Below are 17,785 nucleotides of genomic sequence, written 5' to 3' on the forward strand. Positions count from 1 at the left end.
CAACTCTACTATACCATAACTAAACCAAACAACTATAACATACGGTACCAACTCAATTCCCTTCCGGTTAACACCACTGAAGCCTACCACCGACCCATCAGCCAGCAACACTGACACCTCAACACATCCCACCCCGCCATAAAAATAAGATGGTCGTGATTTAAGCGTCGACAAAGAAGAAATCGACACCGTTCATCAGGGCAACTTGTCAACGCATCTAATTTCGTTAGGAGGTCGAATGACGACACCCACGGTACTTCTTACCGTCCTTAATCAACTAAACTAACATCTAACATCCAAATATGCAGACGTCCGTCAACGGTCAATAGTCAATACCTTGAATTTGGACATCGCTCTCTTCCCCTGTGAAATTACCAAACTACCCCCACATATTTCCAAAAATACCAAACCTACCCTTACTCCTTCAACACACCCAATTCATCTCTTCTAGGGCGTACGTACGTATCAGTCGCCATTGTCATCATCATCATAATAATAATCAGTTCAATTCATTTCATTTCTGAATCCACAAACCCACCATTGATCCAACGGCCACCATGACTCTCATCACTCCACAGCCACTAGATGTAACGTCTCGTCACAAATCTCACATTTAAACAAACCCAAATCATTTCTATATCTTTAATCGTACTGGGTTTTGCTTATTATTGATTTTACTCGGTCTTAATCGATCTCAATTGCCAATTGGGTTATAAAGTTTGGGTCTTTATTGGATTCTGGATTAGGGTTTTTGTTGAATTGAATTTGTGTTGATTTAATTTGATTTGATTTGATTGATTAAACAGCAGGAAGATGAGGAGATGCTCGTGCCGAACACCGAGATGCTGGACGGGTCTTTACCGGTGCAAGGTCCGGTTGCGTTCGATGGTACTCCGCCCGTTGAAGCTCCTCAGCCTATGGAAGGTCTTTTTTTTTTGTGAATATGTTTTGTAATTTGGATTTTGAGGTGTTACGAGTATGGTTCGGGTTGGTTTTGGGGTTAAACCGAACAAAAATGAAACTTCGGGTTTTGAAGTTTGGAGAATTGAGAATTTTGGGCCGAGAAAAATTTTGATACAAAATAATGAATTTTTGCCTAAATTGTTTTGTTAGTTAATACGCAATTGATTAGTATACATTTGGGCTAAAGTATATGAGTTACGTATTTATTAAATTCTTATAAATTACTTAACATAAAAGTAAAAAGTGACATCTATGCGTTTGGTTCGGTTTTTAAAAATACTTAAACCAAACTGTCGGTTTTTGTTTCGGTTCGGTTTTTTCAGTTTTTTTAGTTTCGGATCGATTTTTTCGGTTTCATTCGCACCCCTGTTTTATTGTTATATTAACTTTTGATTTTATAATTTTGGATCCGTTAGTTGTTAGCACAGCAGAGAATCAAGCAACTGAGGAGCCTCAGGCATCTAGGTTTACATGGACTATAGAGAATTTCTCGCGTCAGACTAACAAAAAGCTCTATTCTGATGTCTTTGTAGTCGGTGGTCATAAATGGTAACGAGCAGTTGTGTTATGTGGTTTTGGTTTTGTTTTGTTTATGCATGTCTGTTATATGATTGGTTTTTAACGGGAAAGAAACAATGTGGACTCTTTGTCAGGCGGGTGCTTATATTTCCAAAGGGAAACAATGTGGACCATTTGTCCATGTACTTAGATGTAGCTGATTCCTCGACATTGCCATATGGTTGGAGTAGATATGCTCAGTTCAGCCTGGCTGTTGTTAATCAAATTCACAGCAAGTTCACTGTAAAGAAAGGTATGTTTTATGCATGTGTTGTTATTCGTGGCAATTCATAGTTGTGCTTCTAGTTTTCTGCATTAATGATTTAAAACACTCTCCTATATGAGGAACGATAGGTTGACTAGTATCTATGTATTAATAAAGAAAAAATGTTAATGTTCACATTTTTTTTTATTTAGAGCTTGCATTCTATTTATTGATATTATACTATATATTAATATGGTAAATTAAGGACTCCACTAAATTTGTAATGACTTAACTTATTCTTTATTCCAATGGAATTTGCTTTGACGTATAGTGTTTAACTGTTTATATTGGAGTGAGAGAATAAGATATTGTTATGTTCTCTCTTGACATTCTTGATAGTTGACCCATTTCTAAAGATGATGGAAAGTGTTTTCTTTCTTTAATTTATAAACTTTTATGAATATCAAGTGGTTCTTGTAAGTGAGGCTAGCTCTTCCGCCTCGGTTTCCAGGACTTTGAGCACCTTACCTCTTTTAAAACCAAGATTTTTTTAGTGTGATCATGCAAAGTTACAAACATTATATCATAAGGTACAAGCAGGAAGTAGCTTACAAGCTGCAACTTTCTAATTTACAAAGGTCAAAGAACTAATTTCTAAGTCTTATTTGTATGGAAGCATGATGGAGTGTTACCTGGATCAACACTCGCATTGTAAAAAAAATTGATATATTGTTGCTTTATCAATCCGCTTCTCAAACTAGTTTCTGCCGTCTTTTAGAGTGCCTATAGAGCCCACAAAGTAGAATTCAAGATACTTTTAGTTCACCTCTCTATCTATTGTCTGCTGTCTTATAGAGTGTCTATGGTATGCAGACTTGAAGCATTGCAACATTTTTTTTGGCTATGTGTTTTGTTGTAAACATTTATCACTTAATACTGTTATCAATGTAATTTTCAGACACACAGCACCAGTTCCATGCAAGGGAGAGTGACTGGGGGTTCACATCTTTCATGGCTCTTAGTGATTTATATGACCCGAGTAGAGGGTATCTCGTAAACGACACATGCATTATCGAAGCTGATGTGGCTGTAAGAAAAGTGATCGACTATTGGTCATACGACTCAAAGAAGGAAACCGGTTATGTTGGTCTTAAGAACCAAGGAGCAACGTGTTACATGAACTCTCTTCTTCAAACCTTGTATCACATCCCTTACTTTAGAAAGGTATAACTTTTCATTTCTGTTATCATGACTTGTATCATAACTGTTAGTTCTCTTATTTTAACTGTTAATATCAGGCTGTCTACCATATGCCAACAACAGAAAATGATATGCCTTCAGGAAGTATTCCTTTAGCTCTTCAGAGCTTATTCTATAAGCTCCAGTACAATGAAACCAGTGTTGCCACAAAAGAACTGACAAAATCTTTTGGATGGGACACGTATGACTCGTTCATGCAGCATGATGTGCAAGAACTTAATAGGGTTTTGTGTGAGAAGCTTGAAGACAAGATGAAGGTGACAAAAAACAAAAAATTAATTTTTTTTTTAAATTATTATTATTATTTTTAAATAAGCCTCAGACTTTTTTGTTCATGTGTGTTTTTCTGACTTTTAATTATTGATGGCTCAGGGGACGGTTGTGGAAGGGACAATACAGAAGTTATTTGAAGGACACCATATGAACTACATCGAGTGCATCAATGTGGATTTCAAATCAACAAGAAAAGAATCATTTTATGGTATTATATACCAGTTTTAGAAAACCCGTGTATTACACGGGATAAGTTAATGTATAAATTACAATGAATAATTTAATACAAATTAAAAAAAACGATAAGTAAGTCTCTTTATATTATGTAAAAAAATGTATTATAAATATAGTCGCTTTATATCATCAAATGTATTTGAATTTTAAATCGAGAATGGGTAATGAAAAATTTGTCTATGATTTTTAGGACTGAATATTTGTAAAAAAGAAATTTAAAAAAATTATTATAGTTTTTTTCAATACAAAGATGTCTCAAAAATTGAATGTTATTGTATTCTCTAAACATAAACTCTTTTATATACATTTTAATTTTAAAGAAAATACTTTTTGACACATAATTATTATATTAATATTTTTTTATATTAAGTTTGTTACAATATAATTTTTGGGATTAATAATTCAATCAATGGAGATTGACCAATTAATACGGTATGTTGAATTTATAATCAATACTATTATTAGAACCGTGATTTTTTATTTCTTTTCCATCAATAGAATAGAAGTGATTTGGGCGGGAATTTAATAGTGAGAATTAACCTCAGAATGCCATGTGTCCAGAATTATTTTCTTTTATTAGTATAGGTAGATGTGTGAAGTAGCTTGAGTGTGTTGGTTGGTAATTAACCAATGATTATGTTAATAATGTTATTATCTTTATATCAGATCTTCAACTTGATGTGAAAGGCTGTCGGGATGTTTATGCTTCTTTTGACAAATATGTTGAAGTGGAACGACTTGAGGGTGACAATAAGTACCATGCTGAAGCACATGGGTTACAGGTTAAATCAATATTGGTTAATTATATTCCTCCATTTATTATTTTGGGTACTGGTGAAGTAAATAGTTTGTTTCGGTTCAGGATGCTAAGAAGGGTGTGCTGTTTATTGATTTCCCACCTGTTCTTCAACTCCAGCTAAAACGTTTCGAATATGATTTCACAAGGGATACAATGGTAAAGGTAGGTCTTGAATAACTTTTTCCATATTTTGGATCGCCTTTAGCTTATTTATGTTCTTACCTCCTAAATTATCAATTTTTATTAACCTGGCTTGATTCGTTATGCAGATAAATGATCGGTATGAATTTCCACTAGAGCTTGACCTTGACAGAGAGAATGGCAAATATTTATCTCCTGATGCCGATAAGAGTGTCCGGAATCTCTATACACTTCACAGGTATTATTCGTGTTCGTAGTTACATTGTAGGGGTGTTCAAGAAACCAAAAAATCCAATCTGGAACCAAAAAAACCGAAAGATCCAAACCGAAAAAACCGAACCGAAACAACAACCAACGGTTTGGTTTTATGTTTTTGTAAAGACCAAACTAACGGTTCGTTTTGGTTTTGGTTTTGCATATAATAAAAACCGAAAAAACCGAACCGAATACCTAAATTTTTGTTTTTTTATATTTTATAATAAGTAATGTATAAGATTTTAATAAAAATGTAACTCAAATATTTTTGGTAAAATGTTTAATAGTCTATTATTTTACAATTAGCAAAATTTTTTATACCTAAAGTAATTATCTTTTGAAAACTTTCTTTTTTATCTAAAATTTTCAAGATCAAATGGCAAAAACCGAAAAAACCGAAAACCAAACCGAAACCAAAATGAAAACCAAAAAAACCAAAACCGAACGGTTTCAAATACTCCAAAAACCGAAGTTTTGGTTTTTGGTTCGGTTTTAACCAAAATCTCACCGCGCACACCCCTATTACATTGGTTCACAATCAACTCACTGCAAATTGGTAGATCTTCTAAAAGATTTTAACTTAATATTATTAGCTCTATCATTATTGTGTTAGCGCGTTCTTTTTATTTACACTTTGCTTTTTGACAGTGTATTGGTTCATAGTGGCGGTGTGCATGGTGGACATTATTATGCATTTATCAGGCCAACTCTGTCAGACCAGTGGTGAGCTTGATATATATTGCAGTGCTGTTTATTCTTTATATATATATTTATAGCTCTCATCAATGTTATGATCATGGCAATTAGGTTCAAGTTTGATGATGAAAGAGTTACAAAAGAAGATACGAAGAGGGCGTTAGAAGAGCAGTATGGTGGTGAGGAAGAGGTAACACTTTCCTTTTTATTCTTTTAGTAAATCCATGCATTTCTTTTTCTTTGACTTCAGTTTTATCTTGTCCTAATCTCAACAGCTACCCCAAACAAATCCTGGCTACAATAACGCTCTGTTTAAATTTACAAAATACTCAAATGCCTACATGCTTGTCTACATACGGGAAAGCGATAAAGATAAGATCATTTGTGACGTTGATGAGAAGGACATTGCAGAACATCTTAGGGTAAAGTAAACACTTAATTTTTAATCAATTCTGAACCTTTTTTTACTGCTTTTTGGCACATAAAGTCCAAAGCTTGAGCTTGTAGTTATAATCATTTCTTTATCAGATAAGGTTGAAGAAAGAACAAGAAGAGAAGGAAAACAAGAGAAGATATAAAGCACAGGCTCATCTTTATACTATTATTAAGGTGGTAGATATATCATCTTAAATTTCTGAATAGATCTTTTTTCTTTTTACAAGAAACTCATTTTACTAACATCATTATTCGTTACTTAACATGTCTAGGTTGCTCGTGATGCAAACCTTTTAGAACAGATAGGAAAGGATATATATTTTGATCTTGTTGACCATGACAAAGTTCATAGCTTTCGTATACAAAAACAAACGCCATTTAACCAATTCAAGGTAATATGTTATTAATATACTTTCAGGTGTTGAAAACTTAACACACGAGTATATTAATGTATTATTTATGGTGTGTAGGAAGAAGTTGCTAGAGAATTTGGTGTGCCTGTTCAATTTCAACGGTTCTGGATATGGGCAAAGAGGCAGAACCACACATACCGTCCCAATCAGCCTTTAACAGCTCTGGAGGAATCCCAGTCGGTATAATTTTAATTTAATTGTTGATATCTTTTGTAAGTATTATTGTTTTTTTTTATCTGAAGATATGAGATCAATCTTTATGATCCTGTTATTTGGACCGCAGGTTGGGCAATTGAGGGAAGTTTCTAGTAAGAATCACAATGCTGAACTCAAATTATTCTTGGAGATCGAGACTGGACCGGTAACATTGTTTTCTTATTTTTCTTCTACTGCCTTTTATGTTTTTTATATCTTGTAGTTTTACTAAAGTTTTCTACTTTTTCAGGATTTGCATCCTATTCCACCACCTGACAAAAGCAAAGATGATATACTTCTCTTCTTCAAACTTTATGATCCCGAGAAGGAAGAACTCAGGTATTTTCAAAAAAAAATTCTATTTTTTTATTTTTCAGAGCTTACATAACTTTATATGTCTTTATTCTTTATCTAGATACGTTGGTAGATTCTTTGTGAAGAGTTCTGGTAAACCAAGTGAAATTATATTAAAACTAAACGAGAGAGCTGGATTTAGTCCAGACGAAGAAATTGAACTCTATGAGGTATATTTTGTCATATTATTTATATGGTACAATATTGTGTTAACCTACACTATTGGTTTTCTGTTTCTAACTCTGTGTAACTTGTTAGGAAATCAAATTTGAACCATGTGTCATGTGTGAACGCCTCGACAAAAGAGCCTCATTTAGAACTAGCCAGGTACCAGTCTCAACTTTTTTTCATTTAAAAGTTTACTTTTTCTACATTTGAAGTGGCGTTTACATCTGAAAAAAAATATTCTTTTTTAGATCGAAGACGGGGACGTTATTTGCTTCCAGAAACTTCCTAAAGCTGATGACAAATACCGATACCCTGACGTCCCTTCATTTCTAGAGTATGTGAAAAACCGTCAGGTGAGTTATGTTTCACCAATTTTGTATATATGAAGTATCTCGAGTAAGCAACAAACGATCTTGAAATCTCATGTCATTTGCAGATAGTTCATTTTCGGTCTCTGGATAGACCCAAGGAAGATGACTTCTGTCTCGAACTGTGAGTTGGGCTTTTTTACTTGTGTATAAACTCATAAACCTTGTAATCGCTATATGAAAATGTTTTTGTTAATGTTGACCAAAATCGGCAGGTCAAAGTTGCATACATACGATGATGTAGTGGAGAGAGTTGCTCAATATCTTAATCTGGATGACCCGTCAAAAATTAGACTCACCCCGCACAACTGTTATTCTCAACAACCCAAACCTCACCCCATCAAGTACCGCGTTGCAGAACACCTGTTAGATATGCTGGTTCACTACAACCAGGTTTCTGTACTTGTAACTTCGTTTAAATCATGTATTTATTTTTGTATTGATGAAAATCTAAAATATTAATCCTTTTCTTTTCTTCTCGGGTTCAGGTTTCTGATATTCTATATTATGAAGTGTTGGACATCCCTCTGCCTGAATTACAATGTTTGAAAACTTTGAAAGTTGCGTTTCACCATGCAAACAAGGAAGAGGTATGTTCAGAATCGGAATCTCTTTTGTGACAAAAATATTGATTTTTTTTTTTTGGTGATAATTTTTTTTTTTTGTGATAATATTGATTGGATTCTAATTTCTTAAGTTTGTTAATTTGCAGCCTGTAATACACAATATAAGGTTGCCTAAACAGAGCACTGTTGGAGATGTTCTTAATGAAATAAAGTCAAAGGTACTTTGGATTTTAAGTTTTTAACGACACCGAACTTGCTTATTATGTTGGCATTGATGATTCGCACGATTGTATTTTTAAACAGGTCACATTATCTCATCCAGATGCTGAACTTAGACTTCTTGAAGTGTTTTACCATAAGATTTACAAGGTAACATAATGTTTTGTTTATCTATGCTCGGTTTCAGTTTTTAGTAGAATGGCTTTTTGTTTTCTGCAGATCTTTCCGCTTACTGAGAAGATTGAGAATATAAATGATCAATACTGGACATTGCGTGCTGAAGAAGTAGGTTCACTTCATAAAATAGTTTTTTTAAACCATTTTTCAATTTAAAAAAATAACATTTTTTATATTTTTTTCTTAGATTCCAGAGGAGGAGAAGAACCTTGGGCCGCAGGATCGTTTAATTCATGTTTATCATTTTACTAAAGAGGCTGCACAGAACCAGATGGTACATCATGAGCAGTTTTCTATCTTAATACTTACAGCTTGGAGTGTTTACTGTGAATTTATAGTTTTTTTTTTTAATTTTATTTACAGCAAGTTCAGAACTTTGGGGAGCCGTTCTTTCTGATAATTCATGAAAACGAAACTTTAGCAGACGTTAAAGTCCGAATTCAAAAGAAGTTACAAGTTCCAGACGAGGAGTTTTCTAAGGTATTTATTTTCATTTTTGAAATCACTTTTAATGCCATGTTCACATCTGAATCGTTTATGCTTGTATTTATTATTTATCAGTGGAAGTTTGCATTTTTATCTTTGGGACGTCCCGACTATCTACAAGATTCAGATGTTGTATCTAACCGTTTTCAGGTAGTTGAATACATTTGTTCTTTCTTTTGTTCATTGCATATCATTTATCTGTTTTGACGCCTGTTTGAATTCGGTTTGTAGAGAAGGGACGTGTATGGTGCGTGGGAGCAATATCTTGGATTGGAACATTCGGACACCACTCCTAAAAGATCCTTTACAGCTAATCAGGTACAAGTTAGGTTTTTGTGAAACGCAAAGATGTTGCCGTTTAATGCGGTTTTGAAGTTTATTTTTTTAAATGTGCAGAACCGTCACACGTATGAGAAGCCGGTGAAAATATACAACTAGAACAGCAGTGAGTGTAAAGCATTTGATAATCGATGCGACAATGTTTTTTGTTTGTCCGAACATTTTATGTTGACCGGGGATGGGTTTAGTGTTGATAGAGAAGTGTGGTTGGTTATCTAATGTGTAAGTTAGAAGAAGTAAACAGTACATAGAAAGATTTCGTTGAATGGGAACAAGCAGCAGCAGTTATTGTTATAAAGTTGGTGTTTAAATTAGTCATTCCTTTTTGATTTATTTTTTGATTAATCACAAGAAAATGACATTGGTTTCACAATAAAATAGATGGTAGTAACAAAAAAAAGGGTATTGAGTTGTGATCATAGTTATTAAAAACGCATTGCCTAGGCGATATTTTAGGGTGAGGCGCAGTAATAGTGATTTTGTGAACTTAAAGTCGAAATTGTAGGAGAAAGTCGGCAAGTGTATATATTTTTTTATTATTTTTATTTACCTTGATTTTATTTGATTAATTCTTTGTACAACTCACCTAAAATTTATGGGATTAACATAATTAACTCTAAATCTCTCTCTCTTTATAATGAACGGCATTTTGGTTATTCTTATCACATAGCAAGAATTGCAGAGCCTACTAGAAGGAAAGAGGTTAGCAATGCATATATATTTTTTAATTTTTGTTTTCAATTATCAGGTTAGTAATATATAGTTTTGTTAGTTAATGGTTTTTTGGTTTGTTTTTTTTTAACTGACGAACAGTACAATCGTTTTTTATATTTATTACTTTATAATTTCTATTTTTGCTTGAGTATGAACAATTTGGTTATTTTAGATTTTCATGCGTTTAGAAACTATGGTTGAGGATTATGCTTGATATTGGAATAAAGTGTTATTTGCCATTACAAATTTTGTTTGTGAATTTTTTTTATTTAAGTGCGTTTTTTTCTCTCAGGCCACGCTTTTTTTACGCCTAGCGTCCGAGGGAGGCATGCTCGCCTTAAGTGCGCCTATCGCATTTAATAACTATGGTTGTGATTATGCAATACAAGTTTAGTTCTTTGAACACGTGCACACTGATACTGAGTATACCTAAACATCAGCCGCCCGTATGACATTTAGTAAAAATCATTGCACTAGTATGAGCGCGCGTTTGTCACAAACCATTTCTCAAACAATGGTAAAAAACACAACTTGGAATATTTCTATCTTCGTCGCAAACGATTACTCAAAACACGTGGCAAGATAGCATTCCCAATACATGATCAAGACTTGGGATGATATATAGAACACCTAAATCCATGTTAGACACATCTATATACAACTACTCCAACCACCCATTATACATACATATATAATCAGGTTAGTTCACCTTTTAAAGCACTTGCAGCCCTTTGTATGGCCCTACTAACCCTCCATATTTCATGTTGGATCACTGCCTGACTCTTTAACTCGTAAATAGCATCCGCAACTCCCGGGAAAAACCCAAGCTTACCCTCATTAGCCGGTCCATATACCTACACCACAAGGGTAATTTAGACATTTTGCTTAACAATATTAAACTTTCGTGTGTGGAAAGATAGATCACTTACGAGATGCTTGAACCATTGTCTTCCTTGAATTCCGTCTGAATCCAAAAAGCCTCGTTCAGCAAACATCAACCGATCATTCAACATGCGTCTTTTCAATACCGAAACATGACCTTTGGCTTCTTCCTCTTTCATTATCTATAAAAATGAATTAGACGCCTTTCGGTCAACTTAAAAGTCAAATTAATAAATTAAACAAGTTGGAAAGAAAATAAAAGAAATACCTTGATTTCATCGTTAACTTGTTTAGCTGCGTCTTCGAGTTCTTCAATGGCAGATGTTATAGGATGCAACGATACGTCCTCTTTTATTAATTTGTATAATGACTTTGTATGGTTCTGCAAAATTGTTTAAGATAACAAAATAAGTAACATTTTAATTTTACCGAGTGAAAGATTAATATTAATATTTATAGTACCTGCAATTGAGCTGCATACGGAAGATAGTTGAACGGTAAGATAGGATCATCGGTTAAGTGAAGTGCAAGCAGTCCCCATACACCAGCAACTAAGATGACAAATTATAATAATATCACTTTAGTCATATCAAGATAACAAGTTTACGACTTTTTAACAAGTATAAAAAGCTAACCAGCAACGTGACGATGGAAGAGCGGGTCACCGTGTTTAACCATCCAGTCATACGAGTCAAAAGCCGTGTGGTAAACCGGGAAATCTGAAATATATTATGTTACACGAGTTGATTGTTTTCGCATTATTCAAAGTAGAATTACCAATTTACCCCTTGTCAGAGACATACCTTTCCCATAGTAAAGATCAACCGAAGGAACACCAGCGTGATGCAAAAACGAAGAATAGTCGGAGAAAACGTCACTAAGCCTCTCAATCTACACAAAGAATCTCATTATATTATTTAAAGTCAACGTTTGACTTTGTGAAAGCGCAAAACAATGTTGCATTAAGCATACCAAAGGAGGGCCTTCGGCATTTGCTATCCACTTATCAAAAAGTGTTAAACCTGAGAAATCAGGATCGGCAACCTGAAAAAAATTTTAATAAAAAATTTGTATCAAATGTCATCCTCGAAACATAAAAGACACTTTGTGTACCTTCTTAGTAACCTCGACTAAAATGTCATCTAATTGAGGCGTTGCAGCAGCGAAAAATCCCGGCCCTTGGACCGCACAATCCACATTAATATACGCCACAGCTTTCGACCCCAAATTTAAAAGATTTTGCTCAACCCATTCAGTAGATCCAATCTGAAACCACAAAATCATTAACATCGTTCAACTAAAAACCACTTTCTTTTACGTTTTCTACGACGGAATATTACCTACCATCCCAAACTCCTCCGCATCCCAACTGCATAGATAAATCGTTCGTTTAGGAATCCACCCCATTCGCATCATTAACGAGTATCTACGCGCAATGTCAATAAGAGCAGCGGTCCCACTATTCGGGTCAACGGCTCCATAAGTCCACGCGTCCCTATGGTTACCGAGCACCACGAACCGGTCAGACTCTTCCGACCCCTTTATCACACCGAACACGTTTTGTATTGTTGCAACTTTATTCTCCCCCTAAATTTACCAAACATTTAATCACATTAATCACATGTTTTATATCCTAAATTGGGTAAGTAATATGTTCATACAACACTAGATATATAAGGAACAAACAAGTACTGTTATAATTAAGTGGTCCAAATAATAATCAAACCTGATATGTAAAATTCAAATAAGTTGGTCCAGGTCCAACCCTATCAAACTTCCTCAATACATCACCATCCTTCCACAACCGGCCCACCCGGGGCCCACCAAGCGACCCGAGAATCCACCCCGCCGTCTCCTCCGACACCGGCAACGACGGCACACCCGGAAACCTACCCGAAACCTCACTATCTTCCACCCTCAACCTCTCCTCATCTCCATTCCCACTCGCCCACCCGGGCGTCAACGGATCCCCAACCCCGTCCAAAACCGTCCCGCGTTCCACCCCGACACCCGTCCCGCCCGTATACATAACCATCGCCACCACCCCTTTCTCCCCCGCCTTCACCGCCACCGCATTCCTCGACATCCCTCCGCCTCTCCTCACCACCGCCACACACCCGTGTATGTTAACCCCGGCCGCGGCCAACGCAACGTAGTCTTCCTCCCGGCCGTGGTTAACGTACACAGCCTTACCGTACGCTGTACCCGATGGGGAGTAAGCGTGGTAAGGCTTCACCACTTCAGAGCCCGGGTTCGGGTTGCCGTGTAGGGTATACCCGAACCCGGGCTCTGTAAGTGTAACGGCAGCCGAGGAGGTAGAGGAGATATCGGTACGGGGATCAGTACCTCCTTTACCTCCTCGGCTGTCGTTAAAGTGGGCGGTGAGGGATGAGAAGACAGGGTAAGATAATAAGACTGAATAGTTTGTGACATGGGTTTGGATATTGAGGGAATTGAATAGGGAGGTGACGTAAGCGGCGGTGGTGGTGGAGGGTGGAGTGCCGGCGAGGTGGGGGTGGAGGGTGAGGTGACGGAGGTAGGTGGAGATGGTGTAGTTGGAAGCGGAGTTAAGGAAAGTGGAAGTGAATGGTGGGTGGTGGTTGAGAGGTGGTGGTGGTGGTGGTGAGTGGTGGTGGTGGAGGGTGTAGATGGAGATAATGCAGAGGGTGAAGGTGAAGATGAAGATGAGAGTGCATGCAGGGGATGTTGAGGTGGTGAAAATGGTGGTGGATTTTGGGAGAGATGTGTGGAAGGATTGGGCCATTAGAACGGTGGATTTGTCAACGGCGGTGGCGGCGGCGGCGATGGTGGTGGTGTGAAGTGGTTTGAGAAAGCATTGAGTATGTCAAAGTTTTCTTGTCGGGGTGATGTGTCTTCTTGTGGGTCCCACTCAAATGAAATTTACTTTACTTCTTCGGGTTTGATCGGTTTCAGTTCAGGTTATGACTGGTTTTTGTTTGATTTTAGTCGATTTTGATTCGGTTAATCGGTTAAGGTTTTGATTGTTTTTTTTCGGTTTTGGTCGATTTCGATTCGGTTAACCGGTTTTGATGAAAAAACTACAAGCGGGTTCTGAACATACGGTTTCAATCGGTTCTAAACTGGTTTCTACATAATCGGTTTCAAGCCGGTTCGGTTTCGGTTTGATTTTTTAGGTCGGTTCGGTTAATCGGTTTATTTGCCTACCTCTACTCCAAATTGTATTGTTAGTAATAAATGTAGCAAACAATGAATTGGTGGTCTGTTGACAAAGATAATGTTAAACACTCTAGTCTAGGTTTGTCTTTTGTCTCCTTAACAAATGGTACATCTATTGATAGGCGAATGACGTGGTATGACCAAACAAAAATTGACTTAACTATTGACCCGATTTCCTTCTCCTCATTCAAAACTACTTATATCTAACTCCTCTTTTCACCATCTTTTGGTAAAAAAGAGTAAAGAGTGTTCAATCCCAAAAGTCCCATTTGCAAGTCCATTCTTTTATTTCAGAATTAATGAGAGGTGGGATTATGAGAACTTAGGTTTAAGTGCTACAGACAATAAAAGAAATTCATCGTTCAAAATAAATAAAGAAAGTTCGTAAACATAGACATAAGTAGGCAAGTTACTTTTAACCGAAACTTAAAACTGTTCTAAAAAACCTGAACTAGATCTAACACAAATCATAATAATTCGAGTCAGTTTTTGGTTCTTGTTTTTGGGTTATATATGACAATTCAAATAGCTTTTTTTAACACCACATTAGAAATGGAGGAACAGAAAAGGATTACATGTGATGATTGAATACGCTTATGTTAGACTTTTTATTGTTGGATTTTTAATGTTTTACTTATATACTGATATTTTTGGATTATGTTAATATATTATTTGGTTATTTACAATTACAAATGAAGATAATTTTACTTGTTCTAGTTTTTAGCATTCTACTTTTTCTTTGTTTATTCTAACTTTTCTCAATACATACACAAAATCGATTAACCCATCGATAAAACTCAAACCTAAAAAAACCATGACATATTTGGATCAAGGTTTGGGTTTAAATTAAAAAAAAAAACTAAAACCCTGAAAAAACAGATCTAAGAAACCCGAAATTTCAACCTAAAGAACACCATTAGATGTTGGTTTATGAAACTATATCTTATCGCATAACTATTTTATAGTTCAAAAGAATAATAGTTATCTATACTATATATAATACACCAAGCAAGGATAAATTAAGACACTCATTTTTAAGTAATTTACAACAATTAAAGCATGGGGTACATGTGTTCGTAAGGGTAAATTTGTCTTTTAAACACAATCTATTCAACTTAGAAGTTTGGTCCATCATCTTTAACCATATTATGTTTTTAATTTAAGTTGTAAACTAACTTCCCACCCGTGCTTTTTAAACGACTATAGCCTTTTCAAACGTTAATATTTTTATAAAAAAATTACACCATAAAAACGAGCATTTTATTCTCTTTAATTTGGATATGATATTGTTATAATTTTTTTTATTTTAAATAATTTAATATGTTACGTAGGGGCGTTCAGTGTCGGTTTTGATGGTTTTTAAGTTAAACTTGTGAGTCAAACAGTTAATACTGATTTTTTTGTCGTCCAAAACCAAACTCAACCATTGAAAGTTGAAACCGAATCGTTACTAACGGCCTGGTTCCACTTTGGTTTCACAGTTTAAACTTTAATAATAAATTTAGTTTAAAATAATTCTTAATTTAAATGTACCATCAATTTTAACTAAACACCAACATAATATGATACTTGAGAGGATTATAAATAATGATAATTTTAGCCACATAAATGGTAAATATTAATGGAAGATCTAGGACGTGAAATAATAATAACAAAGATCACAAAATGAATCATACTGCAGTTATATTAATTTGAAGTTGTATAGCCAAGTTATTTGTAATAAAAAGATTATGTTCAAATAAATTTTAACTATATCTAATACATATTACAAAACATATCTAATAATTAATAATAAAAAACATTAAAATACATTCAACATTTACAGTCTGGTCTGGTTTTATATGGCCGGTTGCCAGTATAAACCACGAACCAACCATTCACTACGTTTTGAAAATTTTGAAACCGACCAACAAACCGAAAGTAAAAAAAGAAAAAGAAAAAAGAAGTCAAACCAATGACCGGTTTAAACGATTTCAACGTTTTAACCGAACCATAAACACTTATATTTGTTACGTGATTAACAGGTTTAAACACCTGCAGCATCGCGCAGGCACCTATCTAGTAGTTCATATAAGAGTCTCAAAATAATTTATTCATACTACCTATTATCAATATATTATCAAAAAAAAAAAACAACTAGCACATATACTATTACTAGAAAAGTGCCCGCGCGATGCAGCGGGAACCTGGAAACACATACTTTGATAATCATGTAACAAATGTTTGAGTGTTCATTATTTCGTTTAAAACTGTGAGATCATTCACCAGTTTGGTTTCATGGTTGAAACCGGAGGTGGCCGTACATATTGAAATGTTAATTATTTACTTATTTAGTATTAGTATAATATATTAGACATAGTTAAAATATAGTTAACCACGGTTTTATTTAATACGAGCAAACTCGTCTATTACAGCTTTAATTTATCCAAATTTCCAGTGTTTTTTTTATAATTTTTGTTCTTGTTATTATTTCGCCTTTTATTTATTCTAATAATGTTTATTATTTATATGACCAAAGTTATATTTGTTCATAGTATGATTCTCTTAATAATGTATTAGTTGATGATTAGTTTGAAGTGAAGGTATATGCAAATTAATAATTCTTGTTTTAAATTTTTAAACTCAATTTTGTTTATCAAAGTATAAATTAAATCAGAACCTAATCGTTGGTAATGGTTCGGTTTAGTTGGGTTTTATTTAGAAACAGTTTAATTTTGGTTTTTGACGACAAAAAAAACGTGTAAAGTGGACTCATTGTTTAATTAAAAAACCATCAAAAGCAAACCGGGCACACTTTTGCATAATTTTTTTTACTTTGAAAACTATAGCAATATGATAATCAAATTAAAGATAATAAAATGCTCGTTTTTACGATGTCATTTATTTTAAAAAAATATTAACGGTTAAAAATGAAAATAAAATAATATGTATGTAAAAGACCATGGACCAATTGTGTGATTTTAAGGGATGAAACTTGTAATTATTTTGAAGACATTGCAAATACACGTGAGATTTGATGTTACAATGAAATTTATGCCCCTTATTAATGTTGTACCTCATGCATATTTGGTTGTAAATTACTTAAACAAAGCATCTTAATTTGCCCATCAATGGTATATTATATATAGCATAGATATTTACGTGTATAGAAACAACTTACTACCAATATTAATGTATACGCTATAATAACTTAATCATACCGTAATTATCTGAATATTATATCATGTATGGCCTATGATGTCGTGATAATGTACGTAAGTCCAAGATGGTATCTTCACTGTCTTGTGGAGTTTTGGTTACGTGCCAAATGTCGCTAATTGGGTGCTTACGAAAGAAGTAGACTAAAAGAGACAACAAAAGTCGATAACTTAAATAGTTAGTAAACACAAAAATATAAAAAACACTTGTCTATTTAGTATATTTTTCTACGAAAACTACAAAGATACGGTCAAAGTAATGTCATTTGAGACCTCTTCATGAAAATGATATATTGTTATCGTATGTGTACGAAATTATTATATTGTTGTTATAAAAGAAGTAAAATACTAAATATTTGAATAATCATAATAATTTGGTAAGAAGTAAAAGACATGATAGTGATGTGAGGGGTGGGGTGGGGTGGGGTGGGGCGGTGGGGTGATGGATGCTGATTCTTGTCTTTTTGTGACTAGGGAGAAGAATATAAACAATAATACGACAAAGGAATTATGTATTTGTGTGTATGGATTAGCTTTTTTTTCTAGATACTCGGCCCGTATCTGTTCAGTACCCGTATTTATACTCGTATATGTCTATTGGGTATGTGTATGCAAATTTACTGATTATAGGTACTGGTACTTTCGGGTACAGGTACAGGTACAGGTACAAGTACGGATATTATACCGGTA

At 34.6% G+C, this 17,785-nt stretch overlaps 2 protein-coding genes across 3 annotated transcripts; one reads left to right on the forward strand and one right to left on the reverse strand.

Annotated features, from left to right (window-relative positions):
• Positions 1 to 356: 356 nt before the first annotated feature.
• On the forward strand, positions 357 to 9,345 carry LOC143541165 (ubiquitin C-terminal hydrolase 12-like). Of its 2 annotated transcripts, XM_077034057.1 has the most exons (32): positions 357 to 587; positions 807 to 924; positions 1,380 to 1,512; positions 1,617 to 1,774; positions 2,685 to 2,950; positions 3,025 to 3,243; positions 3,359 to 3,467; positions 4,160 to 4,275; positions 4,356 to 4,454; positions 4,562 to 4,671; positions 5,337 to 5,411; positions 5,496 to 5,574; positions 5,660 to 5,806; positions 5,913 to 5,993; positions 6,092 to 6,211; positions 6,290 to 6,412; positions 6,516 to 6,593; positions 6,678 to 6,766; positions 6,843 to 6,951; positions 7,040 to 7,108; positions 7,198 to 7,302; positions 7,386 to 7,441; positions 7,533 to 7,710; positions 7,806 to 7,907; positions 8,030 to 8,101; positions 8,187 to 8,252; positions 8,322 to 8,387; positions 8,467 to 8,553; positions 8,643 to 8,759; positions 8,841 to 8,915; positions 8,997 to 9,083; positions 9,162 to 9,345. In XM_077034057.1, the coding sequence occupies exons 1-32, from the start codon at positions 558 to 560 to the stop codon at positions 9,201 to 9,203; spliced, it is 3,381 nt and encodes a 1,126-aa protein (XP_076890172.1). In that variant the 5' UTR covers positions 357 to 557; the 3' UTR covers positions 9,204 to 9,345. The 2 variants fall into 2 exon arrangements, 1 of the variants encoding a protein (XP_076890172.1); XR_013136714.1 differs by lacking the exons at positions 8,997 to 9,083; positions 9,162 to 9,345 and having other exon boundaries at positions 358 to 587; positions 8,322 to 8,391; positions 8,841 to 8,913.
• A 978-nt stretch (positions 9,346 to 10,323) lies between these two features.
• On the reverse strand, positions 10,324 to 13,510 carry LOC143541166 (putative glutamate carboxypeptidase AMP1). The gene is made up of 10 exons (XM_077034058.1): positions 12,427 to 13,510; positions 12,045 to 12,287; positions 11,814 to 11,966; positions 11,673 to 11,744; positions 11,504 to 11,591; positions 11,336 to 11,419; positions 11,163 to 11,251; positions 10,969 to 11,082; positions 10,748 to 10,882; positions 10,324 to 10,672 (listed from the first exon to the last, which is right to left on the reverse strand). The coding sequence occupies exons 1-10, from the start codon at positions 13,462 to 13,464 to the stop codon at positions 10,514 to 10,516; spliced, it is 2,175 nt and encodes a 724-aa protein (XP_076890173.1). The 5' UTR covers positions 13,465 to 13,510; the 3' UTR covers positions 10,324 to 10,513.
• Between the last annotated feature and the right edge of the window lie 4,275 nt (positions 13,511 to 17,785).

Source organism: Bidens hawaiensis, unplaced genomic scaffold (genome assembly GCF_021521415.1).
Source record: "Bidens hawaiensis isolate Kalapana, Puna unplaced genomic scaffold, B.hawaiensis_p1.1 tig00012472_1, whole genome shotgun sequence".
NCBI classification, from domain to species: domain Eukaryota; kingdom Viridiplantae; phylum Streptophyta; class Magnoliopsida; order Asterales; family Asteraceae; genus Bidens; species Bidens hawaiensis.